Below are 25,987 nucleotides of genomic sequence, written 5' to 3'. Positions count from 1 at the left end.
AAAATGGAATAAGAAGAACGTTAGTTGAGCAAAAACAAGCAGTTTAATACCTGAAAAGTAAACAAATGAGTTTTCGTGTTCGTCAACTTGAAACAAGATCGATTTCTTTAATAATGGTAAATTGCTTCTATTAAGGTGGGTATTTGACTTGAAATATCAAACCAATTTTGTTACAAAATGAAATGCCATTACGAAATTTTGGGATTATCCCCTGATTGTTCATCCGAAGATCTGAAAAAGGCATACAGAAAATTAGCATTGGAATGGCATCCTGGTAAAATATTTAACTATTAAACACTGTTTTTAAATTTGAGCTTAAATAATCATCATTTAGAACATTAATATTTATCGCTCGTTCTTTGACACTTATTTTTTGGCAAATTAATATGGTACAGCATTGTTTACTGGAATTTTCAGAAATTTATAACTCCCTGACCCCAAAATTTACCTTTTTGTGATAATGGCCTCAATCACTTGTTTTTTTTTTCTTTATTTAATTAATTTTTAGCAAACAAAAAAAAGCAGCTAATCGTGTATATTTTTTGCACCTAAAATTGAATAAAAAGACCGACCACTAACTTTTTTCGGAAACTATTAGTGGTATTAACAGAAAAAAAGCAGCTAATCGTGTATATTTTTTGCACCTAAAACTGAATAAAAAGACCACTAACAACTTTTTTCGGAAACTATTCAATCTCTACTGATTTTTCGCTTCGCCATTATTTTTCGTTCTATCACTAAAATTAAAAATAATAATAAATAAATCTTGATTTATTTTTGGCCAATGCAGTAGGGGAGGAGAATAGTAACTTCAGATTTATATTCAGCAGTAGTACAAATCTCATTCTTTCTCTTTAATTGCAGTGTGACATCAATACTTGATCATTTTATAATGATTGTGAAAAATAACATTGTTTTTATAGAAATGAATTTATTTTTGATAGAAAATATATTAAATTTTTAAGAAGGAAAAAAAAGGAAATTAGTTTAAACAAGCAAATGTGAAATAATATTGATGGAATTTAGTCCAATGATTTTTCTCAAGACTGATTTCAGTCCCCAGGACTGAAGAGTGGCACACATGTTAATAAGTAACTGAAAATAAATAAGAGTAGATGTAAATGACTTTGTTTTAAATTTCTTTTTAAATTTTTCCCTTTCAAAATGTATTAAAATTTAAATATTGATTTCCTTATTATTTTAATTAAAAGTATTTTCATGATTTCTACTGACGTTCTTCACTTCATATTTTCAGATAAAAATTTGCATCGACTAACTGAAGCAACAGAAATCTTTCAGCTAATTCAACAAGCTTATGAAGTTCTTTCTGATCCACAAGAAAGAGCTTGGTACGATCGTCATAAAGATGATATATTAAGAGGAGGTAATTTCTCTATACACATTAGTTCTTTTTCTTTTTATGTATGATACATGTAAGCTTAATTTTTAATTATGACTGTATACTAGATGAGTTTTTAGATCATAATATATATTTATATATGTTTAACCAGGCTACAGTAACAGAAATTAGTTTTAATTAATTTATGAAGAACAAAAATAAAAGAAGGCAGCTTATCATTTGAAAAGTGGAAAAAGAGCTTAGAGCCCTTCAAGGGCTGTAGCAAGGATGAAATTATTAAAGATTAAATTCTATTCGTTTATAAAATTTTAGCTATCAAACTTTTTCTACCCTCTATTAATTTCTATTTATTGTAATGTACTGTTTTAGTCTTATCTGATCTATTTTAATGTAGCTAATAAAATAGTCAATGGCCTCTGTTCGTACAAATGTATACATATTTTAAATAGAAATAAAACCAAATAAATGATTTATAAATGATTAATGTTTCCTATTCAGTATATATACCGTGTCTTTTTCTGTTCTTTTTTTATGGGGAAAGAAAGAAAAATACCAATATAAATTATTTGAAAGCACATTCACTTGGAATTTATCAGAGTAAAAGAAAGAAAAAAATCATGAATCATAGTAATTTTGAGTTCATAAACTTTAATTGTTTCAATTACAACAAGGTTAATTATTAAAAATATCGCCTCAAAAGAAATTACTAGAATTAAAGGAATTGCTAGAAATTACTTTTTATCCATTATTTTTTTGTTTTCGTTTTGACACTTGTAACACCTTTTATTTTCATTGATTTTTTTAACGCAATATTTAATGATTTTTTTTTTCTTAAACTTTCTTTGAAATTTTTAATAATATGGCAATTATGTTGTTGCTATTATTTCACAAACAGTTTTTAAAAACTTAACTTATTATCTAAATTTTGTTCACTTTTGTGTAGCAAAATCATTGTTAATGCGTCAAAATTGTACTAGTTGCTACATGTTATCAGATATGTTGGCATGAGTGGATTACAATTAAAAAAATAAAATACATGAGAAAATAACCACTTGATAATGCTCATGTATGGTGGTCATTGAAATAAAATTTAGTTCACATGGTTGATCAGTGTTATTAAATCATAATGTTTTGTCTTGTTTATCTAAAATAAACTTGATACCAATATTACCATTATATATAGATTTTTAAATTTAAATTATTTCTGCTTACCAACAGAGAATACAAGTATAAGTTATTTAAGTTTAACTTTTAAGAATTAAAAGTTATATTTTTAGATTTGCTCTAATAATTTAATAGAAGTCTTATTTTTGATTATAAAAATACCATTATTGTTCGTAGTATCCTTCTAGCATTTTTATACACTTATAAAAATTCCAGTGTTGCTTCACAATAAAAAAAACTATAATTGAACAAACACCGTATACATTTGCAGAAAAAAAAAAAATTCTCAACACTTGTTTAAAAAAGAAGAAAAAAAACAGATGAAATTTACAAAATTAATAATTTAAGAAAAAGAACTGTAAATGTTGATATTGAATGAACAACATTGTATTGTCATCTTCATGAATTATTCTGCAATATGAGTTGTTTTACAATTAATTGCCTTGCATTTTTTATTACTATTAAATGCATGTTAATTATGTTTTAGATGCAGAAGAAGCCTTCAAAAATAATACCTTAAATGTGTATCAGTATTTCAATACAAGTTGTTTTAAGGGTTATAATGATGGTGAAAAAGCAAGTATTATTTATCTTCTTTTTTTTCAGTGAGATTGATGAAATTGTTTTTTTTTTTTGGGGGGGGNCTTTTTTTTTTTTTAGTGAGATTGATGAAATTGTTTTTTTTTGGGGGGGGGGATAATTTTATTTTTTATCTATTATTATAAAATTTTGATAATTTAACTTCGATGACAGTGATACATGTTTATAGAGTGTCTGCTTTCTAGAATGACCTCTCATTACAGTAACCCCTTCATTATAATGACAGGATACATGAAGTTCTATTTGCTATTCCTTAGAGGCAATGTGTAAGTTAAACTCTTTGACAAAAAAAAAAAAAAATTTCTTTATTATTCCCTTAAAAATCATTTTGTAAATAAGTGTCAAACATTTTTGTTTTTTCAGAGCAATCACTACCGCTGACTATAAGTCATTTGAATCAACAAAAATTATTAAAAAAATAATTAAATAAAAAGAAACTTTTGAAATGCAGTTTTTTTTTTTCAGTAATGCAATATGAGTATTAGAAATTCAGTAAGGTGGTCATTTTGAATAATATGTACATTATGATTAAATGAATAATGCAATAAAGCAGATATAAAAATGTCTTTAAAGGGTTAAAAATTGTTGTTTTTTGGGTCACATCTTTGGCATTTAAAATTTTCATTATAACTTACAGATAAAAATTATAGTTATTATATTTTTTCTTGAAGGAAGCGTTTCTTTGTCTTACTAAAATATTTTAACAAATGCTATGATTTAATTTTCAATAATAATTTTTTTATGCATAATCCAGCAATGAATTACTGTTGTATTTTGTTCAATATTTAAGACACTATGTAATTTACCTTTTATGGATGATGTATCTCAGTTTTCTAAATTTTTCATATTTTATTTTCAAGGGTTTCTATACTGTATATCGTCAAGTTTTTGAAACAATAGCTACTGAGGACAAACCTTTTATGGATGAAAAAGATTTTGAAGCTCCAAGCTTTGGTTCTTCTGATAGCTCCTATGAAGAAGTAATGTTTTTTATCAAGTCAAATTTTTTTATTGTGTTGTGATATTCATAACTTCTTTTTTTATTAGTATAATGCCTACATAGGAAATGTTTTTTTTTATTTATTGTATAGTACTGTATTTTATTTTATTTTATTCATTAGGTGTCTCACTCAGTGTAAAAATATTTTGCATTCCTTTTAGCTTTATTACTCATAAGCATATTTTGTTTTGTTGCATACTGTAAACTAATTTGATATAACATTTATTTTTCTGAAATTGAGGTCCTGTTTGTTTGTAATATCATTCACTTGTTATGGCACTTATTACTATTATCACCAAACTGCAATCTGGTCAGACAACCTTTCAACAATAATGGCACTTAAGAATTATAATACCACTCACCAGATTGTACAGGACATCCAAAATCTACTTAATAATACTAACGGCCTCCAAATTTCATAGATTAAAGCACATAATAACAAGTGTAAACGAACAAGCAGATAACTTAGCTAAAGGGGCAATTAACAAGAGGCAATTTTTCAACATCAAAATTCCACATTCATTCATTAAGCTTAAAGCTTAAACGCAAAAAATTAAAAGGACTAACAACACTACTGGCATCATCACAAACTCAAATTAAGAATATTAATCAGAGAAATTTTACCAAATGCCTCATTCAAACCAGTAGAATGGAATAGGCAGCTAATCCTCTTCTTTACAGGGCATGGCCATGAACAGAGCATACACAAACATACAGTACATGTACAGAGCATGGCCATATCTAAAACGCTTCTGCCTGGTTACTGACTACACTTGTGCCTGTGGTTGAGTAGGAACAGTGTGGCACTATGTAATACAATGTCCGCTTACCACTTCTCCTACCACTTTAAACAACCAAAGCTAGAATTCCTCTTATCCTGGAAGAGATCTATCTATAAGAATCATAAGTTGAAACAAAAGGCAACCAACCTGATTAATTTTCCAGAAGAATGCGAGGAAATCCTGAAGTAATTTTCATGAAAAAAATGACAAAATTATGCAATAGTGAGCCTCAACTAAACTAAACTAATTAGCTTTAGATACCCTCTAATCAAAATGCCCTAACTATTATAAAAATCTTTTTTCTTCTTTCAGTTTTTTAGTTTTTTTTTTTTTTTAAATTTTGTATTTGCTTTTTTTTTCTTTATTGCTTTTTGCTATTTTTCTCTGTCTTCTATTTGTCTCGCCTTCCAACCTTAACCATTAACCGATCAGTGATTAAATGTCCCTTTAAGGACATAGGCTCAGGGTTAAATGTTGGTGTGTGTGTTACTATTATCAAATGGGGCTTTATCTTGTTATGTTATGATCATCAAGTCTGGTATTTACTTATTTCTAATACAGTACAGAACCCGTTATCCAGAAATCAGAAAACCGGAAAACCAAAAAACCGGAACGAAATTCAATGAATTTTCTCGCCATTTTTTAAAAAAAAAAAAGAAATTTTTCCTCATAAGATTTTACGATTTTTCTTTCTTTTCTTAAAGATGTTTACCTTACNGAATTGAAAAAAAATACTGTCTAAATGTGTAAATTGGTAATTCATCATATTTTTATAAATAAAGTAAACCTTATTGTGTGTTACTTTGTTTTCAGTTTTCATTTCGTATTAAAAAAGTTAATTATGTGTGTATGAAGTTGAAAAATTAGAAATGGGTAAGTAAAAAAATATTTTGCTTGTATTTGTGACAGACTGTTTCTTCAATTGAACACTAAATTTTGAAGTTCATCAGTAATTTTCTCTAGATGAGAGTTGAAGTTTTATTTTAGTTAACATAATTTCTTTATTTTGACTTTATGCCTTTTCTGCTGCATGTTGTTCATCTAACAATTGTAAAAGCTAAAGAAAATTCTCTGTATTAGTTATTTATCCAATAGCATTAAGGGATATTTTACTCAACTCTTGTTATGTTATGATCATCAAGTCTGGTATTTACTTATTTCAGGGTTCCCACGGGTCAGAGAAAACCGGGAAAACCTGGAATTGTCAGGGAATTTAAAATAAGCAAAATAAATCAGGGAAAATCGCTAATTTTCGCGTAAACCTGGAAAAATCCTACGGCAGACCTGGAAAATGATAGATTGAAACCTGTCAAGCTGATTTTCGTTCATGCTGAAGCATGTCGCTTACTGCGCATGTGCAAGATTATCGATCTCCCTCTACGTTTGACGTGGATGTAGTCAGAGCCAATAAGATTTACCCAAGTTACGTCACACTTTACGTACGATATCTTTGGCGAATGGATAGGTGTATTTTCTCCTCTCCATTCTTTTCATCCCCCCCTCCCGCGCTATGAAAATGGCACGTGTGATCGAAAGTAGATAAGGTACAACATAAATTTTGTTTGTTTTTTCGGAGGAGGCTTGTGAATTTTGTGTTCAAAGTTCGTTTTTTTTTTTTTGCTGGATTTTTATGTTACTTTTTTTTCAATTACTACTTATTTGTTATTTGAAAAATGAGCAAGAAAACTGTGTTTAATTTAGAATGGACTGATCATCGTCTAAGTCCGCAATGGTCAAACTGGATTAAAGAAGTTTGCAAAGATCCGTTCAAAACACGTTGTCATCTCTGCAACAAAACGTTCAATTTGAGTAACATGGGAAGGCAGGCTATTACTAGCCACGAAAAAAGTGAAAAGCATAAAAACGCAGTGGATAGTACAAAACAATCATCGATTGTGGACATTTATTCAAATATAACACGTAATAAAGAAAGAAAGTCTGGTGCTGCTGAAAGTGAAAATACGCCAACTATGTCAAAAATAACGAAATTCATTACAAGGGAAGAATCCTTAACTTCTGAAATTGTATGGATTTTTAAAGTTGTAATGACACATTCATCTTACAATGCTTTTAAAGATGTTGGATCGCTGTTTCAAGCAATGTTCCCGGATAGTGCTATAGCTAAAAGCATTAGCTTGGAAAGCTTAAAAAATGGCATGCATTGTTTCATTTGGCTTAGCACCCTATTTCCATTCTTTACTTTTAAAAGAAATTGGATCTTCTTCTTTTGTTTTGTGCTTTGATGAAGCGCTTAATAGTGTTGCGCAAAAAGGCCAAATGGATATTATCATCCGCTATTGGCCTGAAAGTTCTAACCAGGTGAAGGTGAGGTATTTAACTTCTGCCTTTTTAGGCCATTCTACTGCTGAAGATTTGTATAAAGCATTTCTTGACAGTGCAGCTGAATTAAATTTGCAAAACTTGTTGCAAATATCAATGGATGGACCTAATGTAAATATGAAGTTTTGGAGACATCTTTATGATGAGTTAAAAGAGGAAAAGGGATTTTCTTTATTAAATCTAGGGACTTGCAGCTTGCATATAATTCATGGTGCATTTCAGAGAGGCAACAGATTTTCGAATTGGAAACTGAATATTTTATTTCAATCTTTATACAGATTGTTCAAAGACAGTCCGGCTAGACGCGCGGACTTCATAGCTTTGACAAATTCAAATGTTTTCCCATCAAAATTTTGTCAAATAAGATGGGTCGAAAATGTTTCTGTGGCCGAAAGAGTGTTAGAAGTTTTTCCACATGTTTTGAAATATTTTGAGAAATGCTGAAAGAATTTGCCCAAAACTGTGACTGTTGCAAATATTGAAGATGCTATCAGAGATAAACTCATTTTAGCTAAGATAGCATTTTTTATTTCAGTCGCTGCAATCTTGGAACCTTTTTTAAGGTCATTCCAAAGACCTGCACCAATGGTACCATTTTTATTTGGTGCTTTATCACATATATTAAGACAGTTAATATCTAGATTCATTAAACAAGAAGTGTTAAGAGAAGCCAAAACACCTCTTCAACTTCTAGAAATAGAAATAGATAACATTAAAACACACAAAAGAAGCAGTGAGCTAGATATTGGCATTGCTGCAAGAAGCTTTCTAGTTAAAAGTGGGGCCTCTAAAGCAGAAAAAATCAATTTCTTTAAAGAATGCAAAAGTTTTTTTGTAAAGATGACATCTAAAATTATTGAAAAGTCCCCTGTAAATTTTGCTATTGTTAAAGCCATGTCATGCTTAGATCCTCTTTTATTACATTCAAATGCAATTTTATGTGAAAATCGCATGGATTTGTTATTGCAACTTTTACATGAAAGTAATATTTTACCTGCACTGGCTGCTGATCGTGCAAAGCAGCAATTTTCTGTGTTCACCAATAGTGTTAAAAATGAGTGGAAATCTGCTTTTGTTTCATACTCTTACAAAGACACACTTCTGGATGTTTTTTTCCAGTTATCTAGATAAAAAAGATGACTTTAAAGATTTGTGGCAAGTCATAAAAATTGTGATGACTCTTTCGCATGGGAATGCTTCGTCTGAGTCCGGATTCTCAATCAACAAAGATATGTTGGTTGAGAATTTGCATGAAAGATCTTTAGTTTCGCTCCGTGCAATCAATATAACCAGTCAATATAACACCAGATATGCTTCAGCATGTGAAAATGTCTCGAACACGATACCACATGGCACTAGACGAGGAAAAAAAGCAAGAAGAAAAAGGTAAAGGAGCTGAAAACCATAAAAAACGAACATTAGCTCAAATTAAAGTCCTTCAGCAAAAAAAAGCCAGACTTGCAACTGATCTTAACACTGAACAACAAAAAATTGATCAGGAGATCAATGAATTGAAAAAAAATACTGTCTAAATGTGTAAATTGGTAATTCATCATATTTTTATAAATAAAGTAAACCTTATTGTGTGTTACTTTGTTTTCAGTTTTCATTTCGTATTAAAAAAGTTAATTATGTGTGTATGAAGTTGAAAAATTAGAAATGGGTAAGTAAAAAAATATTTTGCTTGTATTTGTGACAGACTGTTTCTTCAATTGAACACTAAATTTTGAAGTTCATCAGTAATTTTCTCTAGATGAGAGTTGAAGTTTTATTTTAGTTAACATAATTTCTTTATTTTGACTTTATGCCTTTTCTGCTGCATGTTGTTCATCTAACAATTGTAAAAGCTAAAGAAAATTCTCTGTATTAGTTATTTATCCAATAGCATTAAGGGATATTTTACTCAACTTTTATATTAGTCACTTGAAACGCATTATTTTTCATACATATCAGCAGTTATATATATAACATCAATATCAGTAGTTATATATGTATATATATTCTGATAATTAATAGTTGTTCATTTTTATTAAAGTTGGCATGCGTAATTAAAATGTGATCTGGAATTTTATTGAAATTTTTCTGGAAAACCTGGAAAAGCCAGGGAATTTCACTTCTGGAATTGAGTGGGAACCCTGTTATTTCTAATATGTAACTGAAAATGAGTTTCTTGTTAATAATCTTGTTGTTGCTTGTAAATAATTAAAAATTGAATTTGAAGATTATTGAGTTATTGACAAGTCTGAGAATGAAAGGAAAAAATTGAAATATCTTAATCTTTCCACAAATTGATATAGATTATCTGCTTCGACAAATAATATAGAAATCGTTATATTATGTAAGAACTGAACTTAAGTACTATAAAAAAATTTCCAATTCAACTTAGTGGTATAAACAGTAAGTTGCTTCTAACTTTTACAGCTAGCTGTTGTAAGTTAATACTAATATTTCATTTGATAATGACTATTTCTTTAAAACTAAAAAAGAAAAGAAAAACTTTTATCTTTAAGTCTCTCAAATATTCAATGTTTGAAGAAATCTTTATGAAATGTATCTTTTAATTTCAATTTTTTTAAGATAAATTTGTGTTAGTTAAAATTTATAAGTGTTTCTTAGTGTATTATTTTTTCAATTCACTCCGCCTTGCCTCTTTCATGTTATTATTAGTTTTTATTTACAATTTATTCAATTATTATTTTTATATAAGTTTGTATTCTAATAAATAACTTAGCCACATATGTATGTTTTGTTTTTACTCTCTTCCTAATTTATTAATAGGATGCTAAAAATGTGTTATTATATTTATAAACTCATTTTTTTTAAATTTTAATTTATCTATATATTTCATTTTTGTCCAGCATATTATTTACTTGATATTCCCAAATGAAATAGATAATATATTTGTTTTCCAAAGTATTATTTTGTNTTTTTTTTTTTTTTTTTTTTTTTTTTTTTTTTTTTTTTTTTTTGTCTATTTAAAGTATTTCTTATATAACACAAAGCTTACTCAATACTTTGCCATTATAGGTTGTACACAGTTTTTATGCATACTGGCAGAGCTATTGTACTGTAAAGTCTTATTCTTGGGATGATAAGTTTGATTTAGTTGAGGCTAGAAAATCTGGTGCAGGCAGGCCAGTAATCCGTGCAATGGAAAAAGAAAATAAAAAACTAAGAGAACAACATAGAAAAATCCGAAATGAGGAAGTCAGAGTATGTTTTCTTATTTAAACTTATTTAGGTTATTCTACATTTACTTTAATACGAGTTTTCCAAATTAAAAAAGTTATATGGTGTAACTACATTACATTTTCTCATTTGTTTTCCTGTTATATATGTTTTGTATTTTTTGCAGGTAGTGTAAATTAAAACTTCTATTCTATTTTTCAAATGTATATTATTAATGGCTTAAATATATTTTTAATAATGAAAACTAAGTATGAAGTTAAAATTTTAGTTTTGTAGATTAAATCGACTAACTCATTTTACTGATTTTCTTTTAAATAAACTATGTCAATTTAATGCTATTACTTTGCTTCTCATCGAATTAAATTTTCTTGTACATCTTGATACAATTATAACTTTTTTATTCTTCAAAAGTTCATTGAAATGTAAATATTGCTAAATATTTTATTTGAAAAATTTATATTATTAACATTATTTTTATAGCAGCTTTTGTGAGCTTGTTCTTAATATTTTACATTTTATTTACATAGGAACTAGTAGCTTTTGTGCGAAAACGAGATAAAAGAGTTCAAGCTCAAAAGGTAAATACTTCACTTATATTTAAAAATTTCATCCCAGTAATTTAAGAAAGACTTTAATTGATATTTAGTTAATTTAAGTATGTATAAAATATTACACCAGTTAAAAGTAATATGAATTTATGCAAATGAAGTCAAATAGTATGTTTTTCTTTTCTCTTCTTTTATGATCAATCTAAGATTTATGAAAATACTATTAAAATATGTATTTTTACTTTTTATTTTAATCCAAATAAACTAAATACTACATTTTAGAAATTAGAGGAAGAAAGGAAAATTGAGAAAGCAAAAAAAGCAGAGGAGCTGCGAAGACAGCAAGTTTTAGAACGTAATAAGTTAGTAATATTTTCTTACTATTAAAAAAGGTGTTTTTGATGTATATGAACGCTTCATATCTTTCACGCATTAGATGAATAACATTCACACTAATTATATTTTAATATTTCTCTAGAGAAAAGTGCAAATGTTTTGGATGAATTATGGTTATAAAACATTACAATTTTTTTTAATCTATTTATCATTCTTATTAACTGACTTCTGTATAAACCTATATTTTTCATTCAGCTTAAATTCTTGTAATTATTACATGTGCCATAAACATGCATATTTTAATAAATTACTGAGATATTCACTAAATGAACTCAGTTGCAGTTTCAATAGACAACTATTGTATTTTTGTAATTCAAACTTAAATTTGATTGGAAAAGAATTTCTAAATAGCTCTAATTTCTTTTTATCCTCTATTTCCTTTTTATCGTATTTTCATTTTATACTAACTATTTTTCCTTTTTAAGTTTAATAATTGTAAGCTTAAGTACACTGAAGCCTCTTGGAAGCGAACACTCGGTTCCACAGTAAAATGGTCGTTAATGGAAGTTGGTCATTTTAATATTTTTTGTTTTGTTTTGTTTTGTTTTTTGTTTATACTTGTTTGTTTTTTAATATTTTTAAGTTTGATATTTTTCGTGTTTCCTTTTTTGACCTTATTTGTCCGGTCGCTGGAAGAAGTTTTTATGGTCTCTTCTAAAGATTTTCTTGAATACAAAGTCTATGGAAAAAATTCTGTGCCTCCCAAAAGTGGTCTCTCCTGAAAGCTTCACTGTACTATTCAAAAATATAAACTGTGCAAACATAGATCTCAGCAGGCTAAGCTAGCATTTCAAGACTTTAGACTGGATATTTGGGCTGTTTAAATATTATGTAAGCACATAATAAGGGGCTTAGGGTTTGTTATTTGCTTATTTTTACTGATAAAGGGGCAGAAGAGTCCGAAATACCCCAAAAAATATTCTTATATCATATTTGAACTCTGCCTTTGTTACAAATTACTGACGTATGCTAAGGAATTTTTTTTAATTTAAGATTAACCAGCACACAATTAAATTTACATAAATTTTGTGGTCTTTATTTTGTTTTGTGTGCTTAAAAAAAATTCTAAAAGAACATGTTGAAAGCTAATAAAATCACTTGATTATGAAATCAGCAACTTTTTTTAAAATCAGATCTGCAGATTGGAATCATTACAATAAAAATACATGCTAAAACCATATTTTAATAAAATAATTATTGCATTTTTGTAAAATCAAATTTTTGTAGGACATATATTTTAAAAAATGAATCTGAATAATTAGAACTTTCTGTTTTCTCAAGTTATGAAAATGTATAAGTGTCAAATTTCATTCTATCCCACCCGAGCAAAAGAAATGGATGGGAATTATACTTCTTAGGGAAATTGTGGTGTGAAAATAATAATTATACTACTGCAAAAGAAATCTAAATGAAAACTGTTTATGAATTGAGAAAACTTATGAAATGCTATATCAATAATCTTCATTTACTCAATTATTCAACGTAAAGTAAATCTATCTTCAACAGATGTCAGAAAAGCATTTGATATTTTTAAAATAAGCTTTATAGCAAAAAAAAGTAAATATTGAACTTTACAAAAAAAAACTAATTTCAAATATTCTATTTTCAAACCATGTTGAATTCTTAATTTTAAATTTTGTGAGTCAAACAAATATGCTAATATTTTAAAACCCTGCTGTAATGTGTTCATGTTTAAATAAAATCTCAAAATTAGAATCACTAAATATTAAATATAAATGTATTAATCAATTTGGCTTTTAGTGTAACTTTAAAGTCTAACTTTGAATGGTTTTTCCCAAGTGTAGACATTCCAATTTATGAAATCATCCACTTCATAAAATCAAATCTTCGAACGAACTCTTAGATTTCAATTCTTAACTCTTAGAATTAAGTTGGCAGCAGGCAATGTATAAGTAAGATTAGGGACATGACAATTGTTTTAATAATATTTGAAGCTTATTCATATTTCCTTTTAATGTAACTTATGCTAAAAATCTCAACTAATGCATTACGTATCTATCTTTTTGAAATATTATCTCTTAAAGCATACAGTGCACAAAAATGACGCTATATCTGAAAATGCTCTTAAAGATTAGCATTTTGTATTTGTACAACCAAGTGATTAACTTATGTTTAGTAGTTGGCATATTGTGTTCATTAGTAAGACCAATTACTACGTACAAGATTTCATAATCAAAATAAGCTAACACTCTTTGTTTATATACTACTCTTTATTCACTTAACACACTATAAGGAAATAAAACCACTGTATACGAGTTTTAGTTACTATTATTTAATCTTTATTATGAAAACTAAGTTTCTTTGTTTTTAAAGATCTTTAGAAAATTATCAAGAATCTGAATGGGCATCGATGTCATTGTTAGAAGAAAAGTTTAATGAATTAGAAAATCATATTGATGATACTTTTGGTGCAGATTCATCTTGTACAGGTAACGTGAATATTATTGGTTCAGTTAATCCCTGATGTTATTCAATGAATAATCTATCATTTTGTTCTATATTCTTTTAATCAGTGCTGTTCTTTTCCATAATTAATATTTTTTTTAAAACTTAATTCTTTTCTTGATTACAGATGAGGAGTATGAATACAATGAAGAATTATATTGCATTGCTTGCGAAAAGGATTTCAGATCAGTGCAAGCGTATGTAGGAACATTTGTTCCATAGTTGTTGTTTTTTTTCACAACATTTTAGTATTGTTAATTTTATTTTTTCCTTCCATTAAATGCAGCATGAAAAACCATAAAAATTCAAAGAAACATAAAGAAAATGTGGCTACTTTGAAATTACTAATGCAAGAGGAAGATGAGGAAAATTCATTGGATGTAAATGTACTAGATGATAATTCAGCAGGACCTGAATCTGATAATTTAGAATCTAGTGAAACTCTTTTAGGTGATCTTATAAAAAGGTGATGAAAATAAAGTATTTCTCTTAGTAAATATTTTATAAATTATTGCATTCTTATATGATATTGTAATTTCTATAAATTCCCTTTAAGAGTTAATCAACTTGTGTTTTACACAAATTCACATTTTCTTTTTATAAAATATATAAAAAGTAAGATTCTATTGCTTTTAAATAATTCAATAATTTTATATTTTTGAGAAAAAGTCTCTATGGAAGAATACCTGTAGCAAAAAGGTATTTTCTATATTGTTATCCTAAGTTTTTCAGTAAATGATATTTTAATTTAGATTTAGAAGTCCTTAATTGATGCTTGCTTTTGTTTTATATTTTCTTTACAAATTTTTCTGTTGCACATTGCAAGCTCTGAGCAACATTTCATAATTAATTTCTTTTAAAAAGTTTTTCTATGCCACCAGTGTCTTCATCTAAGTCTGAAATATCATTGTTACTACTCATTAGATTGTTGAATTATGCAATTTAACAAAATATTCAGATGAACAGAACAAATTTTATTATCAATGATCCAAATGAAAAAAACATATGTTGAAATACATTAAAGATCATGAGACAAATCATGAAATATTTCCATTTAAGACAAGATTCCGAGATTTTTGCTGTCTTCTTTGAGGTAGAGCTACTTGAGCCCATGTAGGCCCTAATAACCCTTGTGTTAAACTATCAGCACAACTTCTTGCTTTCAGCACAACATCTTGCTTTTTTAAGGTAATTTATAGCTAACAATTAAAATAAAGATCGCATAATGAACTTTCTGAATCACGGTGGCTCAGGGAGTAGAACATTTACCTCCCAATGAGATAACCCAGGTTTGAATCCCAGCGATAGCTCGTTGGTAGTTATTCTGTTCCAGACTCGCACCGACCACAATTCTGATGAACAATATCCTCAGTGATAGGTGGATCTTGCATTAGAACCTCCTTGACTTTTAGTTAACCGTGGGAGGTACATGTGGTTTTCTTCTCCATGTAATGCAAATGGGGATTAATGCCATCAAAAATTCCACCACAAAGACAAGTTTGTCCCAATGTTTGATCTAGGTTTTTTTGGTTTGAGTTCAAAATTGCAAGGCTACGGAGTTGAACATTGATGGTCATAAACTCAAAATTGGGTTGGCTATTCAGCACTGATTATAAAATAATGTAAAATGAAATGAAAATAAAACAAATTACTGTCTAAAAAATAGAACTGTGCATTTACTTAATTCAAGAAACAAACTCTGTTTTTAAAGAACATTAGAATTAGTAGTCACAAAGTACTGGGCTTTTCGCTGGACATTAGCATGACCTTCACTGAACACTCATTAAACCTCATAAAACTATGTGCATTGTGCCAGTACCTACAGAGTGCTGTTCCTTAGCAGACAAGCTAAGAACTGATATTAATTCACTAAACCTGTGCCAAAAGTAAATGTAATCATTCTTGGTTTAAGTTACACCTGAATTGTGATGTTTTGTTATGAAGTTTTTTTGTTCATTTATATATCGATTTTTTGTCTGTATCCTACAATTTTTATGCTTTTACACATTATAATTTTACGCAGTATTCACTTTGAATTTTAGTAAACTTTCAATCTAATGCATTCTAGAGAAAAACAATTTTCTCTCTTTTAATTGCATTTTTTAAATATATTATCCTATCTGTCAAGACATACTTTGAGCGATGTAGTTCATTGCTTATAGTATTTGTTGATACTCTATTTGTGTTCTTCTGTATATCTTCTTTCATAATCATGTATGATATATTTTTTCAAAATTTAAAACAATATTATGTCATTTTTCCTTATATTTTTTATAGCTCAACAAAATCAAAAAGAAAGAAGAAGAAAGAGAAAAAAGCCAAATGTATTGATACAGAAAGTGATTTGAATGTCACAGAAGTAAGAATTGAAAATAAATGGCTATTTAACTTCATAAATTTTCATGTTAATTACTATTTGTAATTATGTGTTCATATATAATGAACTCAGTGTTAGCTGTATCCTAGGATTTATTTTAATTAATCATTTATTATTTTAATTTTTAGTAATATTTAAATATTGATTTTTTTAGTTTTATGTGTAATTGTAAAAAAAAGTTGTAGTTATATTTTTTGCATTACCATCAATTTATAATGCGTTAAATCTGATAGAAACAATTAAAAATTTCAACTTAACAGAAAATTGATTTATTGTCAATTGTTGACTTCAAAAAAATGAGTATTATAAAACATTTTAATTAATACTTTTGGAAATTTATGAAATTTAATAAAAAATTATATAAATAATAGAGTTGATTCCATCTTTAAAAATACATGCTTTTTGACTATCAGTTTATAGATTATTATTGTTAGAATATTTTTAATAACATTGAAAAAGTGTTCAGGGGAATAACATAACTTATTGCTATATCCAGCTATATGCATAATATACACAAATGTGAGAACAACGTTTGCAGAAAATTTGTCACAGTGGTAAAACGAAAATTTTAAAAATCTGCCTATTCTAAATATTTATTAAGTGTTTGCATTGAAATGAATTTCACTGAGCAATAAACACTCCTACACAAGTTTTAACAGCAAATAATAACCCTGCCACATTTCTGCCAATACTGAAAATTCCACTTATTTCACCAGATTTTCATCAAGATACCTTAATAATTTTTAAAAAATGTGTACATTGAACTAGGGAATCATAATCAAATTATTCAAAAGTGATTGGAGTATCTTATCTATTCTACCAGATTGGTTATTCCATAATTTTTATAACTCTTGAATGATATTAAAAACAAAAATATATAAGGTATTTATTTTTCTTACAGGAAATTTTATAAAGGTTAATTGAAGGTTATATATTTGTTCATCAATATGGATTGATCTCTTTGTACAGTTAATTTAACATGATTTTATTCCAAAAAAACAAATGAATAATGATAGAATTGTTAACTGAGAGTCAGTCATAAATTAATTTGTTTGGAAAAAAGTATTTAGTCACATTTGAAATTAGTGTAACACTTATATGAAATTGAAACGGAATATATGTGTTTAAAAAAATATTTCACTAAACTACAATTTTAAACTGAATATTAGATTGTTGGTGATTAGTAAGAAGTTATTCTAAATGAGATTTCAGTAAGTAATGATACTTTGTAACTATAATTTTACGGTTTAATAAATTGAACCACAAAAGGAATTTGATGACTTGAATTAAAAGTGCCGAATATATTTATAAAAAATTTATATGTTATTTATGTAATAATTACTTTAATAAATTTTATTATTCTTTAATTTGTAATTAGTATTGTTTCATTTATCATTTTGAAAAATATTTTTGAAACTTTTTAGTTACTGAAAAAAATTTCACTATTTTTTTCTTCCAAAACTACTGGCTTACGTCTGATTAAAAAGCATAAAATTTATTCAGAAATTGGTAGGATTGAAATGAATGACTTATATTTGAACAGTTACTGTTGACTTTCTTTTTTTCAGTTCGGATGAACAGCTTTCTAGAAAAGAAAGTCTATAAAAACATCCAAAATCGAATGGCTGAAAGTAGAAAACTATTTTATTTTTTTATTTTATAACCGTTGCTGAACAGCCAACCCAATTTTGGGTTTACGACTGCCAATGTTCAACTCTGTAACCTTGTAATTTTGATCCGAATTTAGAAAACAAGGGAACTGCTGGATCAAGTATTGGGAGAAATTTGCCTTCCTGGAGGACTTTTTGATGGCACTAACCCGCATTTGCGTTACATGGAGAGGAAAAGCGGGAAACTCTCCAACAGTTAGCCTGTAGGCAAGGGGACTCTAACCCATTATCCGTCTACCACTGAGGATATTTTACGTCAGCACTGTGGTCGGTGCGAGTCGCCTCATTAGAAGGCAAACACTCTATCCCCTGAGTCATCATGACTTAAACTATTTTAATTAAACATTGACGGATAAACACAAATCTACAACTACGCATTGAAGGAACAAGGCGGCCACTTGCAAAACCACAGACAGCACTATTGTGCCACATATCATACTAAAAGAAGAAGAAAAAATGAATACTAATAAACATAATGCGTAATAAAGTTTCAAATGTTCATTCCTTTTTGACAGTTATATTTGTATGGAATCCTTTAATTTCGAAATTCCAATGCTATATTCTGCAGTTTTAATGCTGACATCACAAACAACAAAAAAAACAAGTTTATTAATTCCTCACAGCTATTAACCCTCTCTCTCTCTCTCTTGCTGACTCAACATGTTCTGACCCATTAAGTTTATTCTACATGGATTGCAAGAAAGTGTTATTTATTTTTTTCAGATTTAGTTTAAAGGTGTAATAATTGAAAATAATTAACTTCAAACTGAATATAAAAGGGCCAGTAACTCATGATTGAGGTATAGTCAATTGACTGTGTTTCTTGATACATAGCATTAGATAATTTTTTGGTTCAGAAATATTAATTTGAAATTGATGAGATAAGAAATTTGCTATGAAATAGTTTTAAAATATAGTTATAAAAATTTCAATAATATACATAACTCTGCTTTCTTTTTTTTTTTAATTTTACTGTGAATTTTAAAAATATGCAATATTTTTGTATTGATGTTGTTTAATCAAAAATTTTATTATAAATTTTGCATTTTATGAAAGGGAAAATTTTTATTATCATGATCTCTTAAGTGTTAAATTATATTCATGTTAAAGTAACCTATCATACATTGAGTTGTAATACTAATTTCGAAATATAATTTTTCTTCTAAATTCTAGAAATTATACGAAACAGGTGAAATTGTAGAAGAAAAACTTGAAACTTTGAATATTAATGACAACAAGGATATAAATATTGATAATGAGAGTACGATTACCAATAATGAAATAAAAGATAATAAAGACTCAGAGGAAGAAACAAAAAAGAAGTAAGTATTAAGCTACATTTATATTATTTAAATTGAATATAATTTCAATAAAAATTTTAATGTTATTTTTTTGCCAATAATAATGAATTTTATAAATTTCTTACATTATTTATTTATCAATTCTTGATTAAATGTGGCTGTTACATATGCTCTGTGTAAGCCATACATAGAAAATAGAATTTGTTATGCTAGAGAATAGCCTGGAGTTATCCTGTTCAAGTTATGCATTGAAGAATTATCAAGTTTAAATTATATGTCTCTAAATTCAAACATAAGTTCAGACTACTTTTTTTTTCCTTAATTTACATGCTCTTAAAATGTATTTTGCAATACTCATTTTATATTTCAGTAATATTGTCAAATTTCTATCATTAACTTCAATAGTAGGAATTTTCTGATGCATAGAAAAATTTAAATTTTCAATACACATTTATTATTCAAATAAAAGAGAAAAGAAAACGTCTTATAACTGGAACACATTTCTCAATACCCCCTAACTTAAAGAAACATTTATAATTTTGAAGAAAAAAATTTCCCCTAATTTTAAAAGAGTTTAAAATATTTTCTTAAATTTAAATTTTTTGCAATTTTATGAACTAGTTCGTCAAATTGTCATGTTTAAAAAGAAGTCGAGGTGTAAGATGTGTGTACATAAATAAGAACATTAATCCATAACATTGAAAATTAAATTATAAATTTAAAAGAAACTGATACTTCAAAGAGAATGATGACAAAGAAAAATTTCAGTAAAACCTAAATTCAACTGAAGAAGCAAAGATAGGGACATAGTTTTATGTAAATACAAGTTATATAACTTTTAAAATGCTAACACAGTTCTTACTTAATCGAAAATGTTACAATTATTTATATTTTTTGATATTCTTAACTTCTAAAGTTATAACATTTTTAGTGTCTACCTTCAATTTTGTGATATCAAAGTTTTACTGTATTGTAGTTTTATTATTAATTTATAATGTTTCGCAGGATATCCCTTTCCTTTTTATCAAACCTTTTTCTAATTAAATAATCATTAAGATATGTTAAGTTATATTTCAGTAAATTTTAAGTTCTTTTTTTTTTAAAGTAATGCATGTAAAAAGAAAGGGAAAGCTGCTTCTAAAGGGAACTCCATTATTTCAATTCCTGCTGAAAATGAAAACGAAGAAGTTGAAAAGGTTTGTTGAAAGATATCTATTGTTTTGTATTTATATATGTATGTTCTTTTTTTTGAAAAAGCAAAATAAGGAAAATAGACTTTTTATTTTCATTGTATTAACTTAAATATTATAGAAATACAATAATTATTTTGTTACAAAGATTTATTTATTTACCTTTATCTGATAGTAAACTTTATTTTTAACAATTTGTTAATTTTATTCCGTAGTTTTGATTAACTTAATTTCAATAGGTTGTTTTACTGACATTCTATAGCTGGTTTCAAGACTTCTATTAAATTTTTACTATCACGTGTATTGTGATTGGATAAATTGTGTTCCTGTAATGGAGCTTTATATAAGTGAATCAAAAAGAAAATTTCTTTCTTTACTCTTATGTAAAAGCATTAGAGTAAATAATTCTAAAATCAATTACTGTTGTTTCTTGTAAAGTTTCCATTATCATTGTAAAGTTAAAATTATCATAATGTTGACTTAATTTAAAACATATGAAATTAGTTAGTACAAACAAAATAAGCAGAACTTTCTTTTAACAGTTTTGTTTTAAAAAAAACTTTAAATGGAAATATATTTGCAAAATATTACGATTTAAATAGGTTGGTAATAGATGTTAAAATTTAGCATATTATATTCAAGTGAATTTTGATTCCTAATCATAAGTAAATAAATTATTGCTTTAACAGTAATATGATTCTGCAAATAAACTACAGTATATTTTGATTTATTAAAGCAGTTTTAATTTTTTTTATTTATTTCATGGCTAATATAATAATGTTGCATTTTTTCAGTTCTTATGTAAATGATTTTTCTTATAATTTTATAAAATATAAAATCCACTACTCAAAACTTTCATTTGATTAGAATCTGTTACTGCAAAATATTATATTTAAATATTAAATAAAAAGATATGAAAAATGTACTTATATTGTAAATTTCTTAATCTAAATTATTGTTAAAATTTACCAGGAAAAAATCTGGTTATTGTTAAAATTTACCTGGAAATTTTTTATTAAGATTTAACAATGAGAAAAAAATTCTTTTTACCTAAAAAAAAAAAAACTCTTATATTTGCTCTTCGTTTTATATAGTTCTTGCTTAAAAGCATTCTAAGATTCGTTATGTACACTTTTACTTATGACTGATGCAGCAGATGGACTGAAATTACAAGTGTTAACACGTTAAACACACTATAAAAAACTGACAATTCTTTTTCAATGAATTACATCAATTTAGTTAACAATAGTCCCAATTGTTTATTTTCTATGACCAAAGAAAGTTTTTTTTTTAATGATTCTTCCATATAATGAAAATGTTTTCTATAATACTTCAATAATTATTTATTTCTTTTTCTTTTTACAGCCTATTACTGTTTGTGAAACATGTAATGTAAATTTTAAATCAAGAAACAAACTTTTTGATCATTTAAAGGAAAGTGGACATGCCAGTTATAAGAATGTAAACTCAAAACAAAATGCTACATCTAGCAAAAAGCAACGAAGAAAAAGAAATTAATGCTAATTTCTAGAATATTGTTTAAAATTTTGTAGTTATTTTTATTCAATATACTACTTTGAATTATTTGTTGACGGGGGAGTTCTGTAACAAGGAGCTAGTCGAGGGCTCTTTGAATATCTTCAACTTTTATGTTGTAAACTTTCACTCGACTTTTCTGTCCTTCAGTGGACTGATTGTAAGACATGGTTCCCAGTAGATTGCCAAAGTCAAACATCAGTGGCCATGGTCAGGTATGCGACCACGGTGATCAGTATGCAAAGGATCCAAGCATGTACGGTATTAGTGTCCTTTTTAAACTCTAATGATGATTTTACGTGTGGGTTGTCGGGAACCATACATCCCCTCTGCAGAAGATCAAATTGCGAATCACCCTTAGAAATGCTTTCTAAGCCCATTGTACAGCTCTAGTATGATGTAAATAAAGTAAAAGAAGTTAAACTTTTCAGACAACCCTGTTTATAGTTTTAACAAATTCTAATATTTTATTTAGAAAAAAAAATTACTTTTTAAATTTTTTTGATAAATCTAATATTTAAGATTTAAAAAAAATATAACAATATATATTAAAAACTTAAATAATAATATTCGATTCATCATTTACGGAAACTTAAAAACCGTACCTACAGCCTCTGTCTAACTGGTGTACCTAAATTACACCAATCAGATTTTCAATTTACCAATACATAACATATTTTATCAAAATTTTCTTTTAAATGAAGAGTTACATTATAAAAATATTTTATTCAACACCAAATGGTATGGTATTTTTCAGTATTCAAAATAATTCAGTATATATATACAGTAGGGAACCGATTATCCATAACGATCGGGACAATCGCTATTCCGGATAACTGATTTTTCCGGTTTTCTGAATAGCTACAAAAAGCCGCTTTTTTATTATTAACCCAACTAAAAATAAAAAAAATATTCGGAAATAATCTTGAAAAGAAGAAAAAACGATGAAGTAATACACTGATGATTATTTCCAAAATGATGGCAAGGTAAATATCTTTCAAAAAAGAGAGAAAAATCTTAAAATCTTATGAGGAAAAAAGCAATTTTTTAAAAAAATGGCGGGAAAATGTATCGAATTTCGTTCCGGTTTTTTGGTTTTCTGATTTCCGGATAACAGGTTCTGTACTGTATATATATTAAAAACTTTAAAAAAGGATAAAGTTTGACTCATAATTTTCAGAAACTTAGAGAGCATTCTTAGTGCACCTATCAAATCGGTCTACCTAAATTGCACCAATTATATTCTCAATTTCCTTATGCATATAAATTTTCATTTCAATGAAAAAATTACATAAAAAAAACAATTTGCACTTTACCATGGAATATTTTTCATTACAATTAAAAGTTTTATATTAAGATATTTTATTCAAAATTAATTCATTTATTTGCTTAAAAGTTAAGAGAGGTTTCATACAATTTTAGCAGTCTCTGATGTTTAAACTAATTGAACTATTTTTACTCTTTATGAACAATAATGGTTGTAACAATTTGGAGTGTGCTGCACTGGTCCCTGTTACAGAACTCTGCCTCTCATTCCTGTTCCCACCATTTATATTTAGGATGTTTATTTTAATATTTTTCCTCTTATTATATCTGTACTTATTATATCTGTACTTATTGCAAATATGTATATCATTTGAACTTTTTTTTCTTCCAATTACTTTGACTATATTACGCAGTAACTGCAACACTTTAAATGACCACTCTGTTATTTTGTAATTAGATAAAATCAAATAACTATCTATAGATTATGTTTATATAATAATACTTATCATTAGGGTTCATATACCAACAATGTAAAATTAGTGGTCCAGAAAATTAATATGGCAGACAAACTTGAAAAAAAATATGGAACTTTACAATTGCATGATTCATGTTATGGTACACATGAAGAGTTATTAATTGCCATCTATTACACCCTAAATCTAATTAGGTTCAATATCCCATAATGATTGAAGATTAGATGGGAAAACAAAGAGCTAAAATAATATTGGTAAATAGATTCAGCATACAGATTAAAATGCTGAGACCAAATAAATAAATGAGGAAAACATAGAAAGTAAAAACTAACAAAATATTATATTGAAAAATTATCTAAAAATTCTGAATAAAGTATTTTAAAAGAACAAAAAATGATGTTTTATTGATGAGCAATTACACCGTCAGTACATGAAGAAATACCAGAGTTTTTGGTGCCACTTAAGAGAAATATGTATATATGTTATAATTGTTATCCTCACATACATCAATAAGCGACATTATAAAAGTTTAAAAATAACAGTTATTCCATTTGAAAAATCTTGAAACTAAAACCTAACCTACACATAGAATAAAATTAGTACAACAATTTTTTTTTTAAGGATGCATGGCTTTCAATGCAAACAAAAACTATCTTTCGTTATTATTTTGTAACTGTTAAACATATTTCAAGGCGTAGAACTTTTGGCGGCAATTGTCGCAATGTCCCAATACTGGTGTGAACCCTACTGATCCTCAAATTTATTTTCATAGTTATTGTTTTTAAAAAATGAGCTGTCATTAAATTATCACTTTAAAGATCTAGATAAAACAATTAAAAAATATGCATTTATTAATATGCATTATTATTATGCATTATGCAATAATTACAAAATAATGTTTTTTATCTAGTACTTAATCTAGTTCTTGTCTTTAAATTCCTCTCACATGGTATTTAGATCTACATTTTTAAATAACTGATCTTCTCAATTCTACCAATATTAAGTTGTTTTTAACTTATGTACTATTTGTTAAATTTTTTAATGGTGCATTTGGTTAAAAAAAATTAAACCATTAAAATTTAGTTTTCATGCTCTATTTCAATATAGTATCTGAAAAAGTTTCAGGAGTTACTAACATTTACTTTGGTATAGTTTTCAATAAAGAAGAGAATATTGAAAATAAAAATTATTTTGTGTGTTCCTTTTTTTTATGATTCGGTACTTTTTTCCCCCCAGTCAGATAACATGACTCATCCTTTGGAAAGCATTGTAATAGAGTATACAGTTTTCGAAAAATGTTCCTATTATGTTTTATTTTTCTAATGTCTTAAACGTGGATAATATTTTGTTCAACAAATACTGTATTTTAAAAAAAAAAAAATTTATTTACTTTCTTAGAGTGATTTATTTCATTTAAACAGTAAAAAAAAAATTTGAATAAAATATATTTGTTTATTCCAAATGAAGAGAACTTTATGAGACATAATTTTTAAAGGATTACAAACACACACTTTTAAAACACATTTATTCTTTACAAAGCTTTTGTGGCAAATATCAGTAATAAGTCAGTATATCTATTAATGACTGTTATTCTTTATTAAAAAAAAAAGTCTAAATATTTAATTGAGTGGTAATCAGTAATGTAAAAATCTGCATAATATGGTGGCTGAAACTTCAACTTTTGTAATGATACTTTTAACAAATGAGGTTTTCTATTATTATAGATCGATGTTTTAATTAATTTGATAACAGTGTTGCACATTGGCTATGAGACCTCTTCCTAAGAAGATATAACAGATAGATATATTTAATAGTTTGTTTTATAAGAACAACCTAATAATCTACGTCTTACAAATAATAATGACAATAGCACATACATGTTTCGTAATTGACTAACTCCAAAAAATCTTTAATTTTTGGTGATTTAGGGGTCCTTAAATTCTAAATTCCAAAAGGTATCCTAACTTTGTTCAGTGACCTTTAAATTTCACTCTCTCTACAAATGTTACAGATAAAATAAGAATGAAAAATAAACATAGATTGCACCAGTTAAAATGGGGATAAAACCCTGAAAAATCCCTATTGTTAATAATTCATTTTTATCCAGTTGAAATTAAGTCTAACCAGTCCTTGTTGGTTAAAGCCTTAAGTTATGGTATATCTATATATATAATAAAATAAAAAGAATTTGTGTGTGTTTATGTCTGCATACCGAATTGTGAGTATACCGTCGGCACTAAAAAATGCCACATTCAACATGAAGCTAAAGGACTACATTTGTAAACTAATTACAAAGCCCGATTTTCGAATTTAGATTTTTAAATGTGAC

At 27.1% G+C, this 25,987-nt stretch overlaps 1 protein-coding gene across 1 annotated transcript; it reads left to right on the top strand.

The window, feature by feature from the left end:
- Nucleotides 1–28: 28 nt before the first annotated feature.
- LOC107457315 (dnaJ homolog subfamily C member 21) lies at nt 29–25,120 on the top strand. Its single transcript, XM_043054092.2, has 14 exons — nt 29–274; nt 1,256–1,384; nt 3,012–3,100; nt 3,985–4,104; nt 10,274–10,459; nt 10,963–11,013; nt 11,266–11,345; nt 13,714–13,829; nt 13,973–14,042; nt 14,132–14,311; nt 16,123–16,204; nt 19,066–19,214; nt 20,299–20,389; nt 21,749–25,120. Exons 1-14 carry the CDS (start codon nt 178–180, stop codon nt 21,899–21,901), a joined length of 1,593 nt encoding a protein of 530 aa, XP_042910026.1. The 5' UTR covers nt 29–177; the 3' UTR covers nt 21,902–25,120.
- Nucleotides 25,121–25,987: the final 867 nt, after the last annotated feature.

The sequence above is a fragment of the Parasteatoda tepidariorum genome, chromosome 1, assembly GCF_043381705.1.
Source record: "Parasteatoda tepidariorum isolate YZ-2023 chromosome 1, CAS_Ptep_4.0, whole genome shotgun sequence".
Taxonomy (NCBI): Eukaryota; Metazoa; Arthropoda; class Arachnida; order Araneae; family Theridiidae; genus Parasteatoda; species Parasteatoda tepidariorum.
This window is presented reverse-complemented; position numbering and strand designations above follow the sequence as displayed.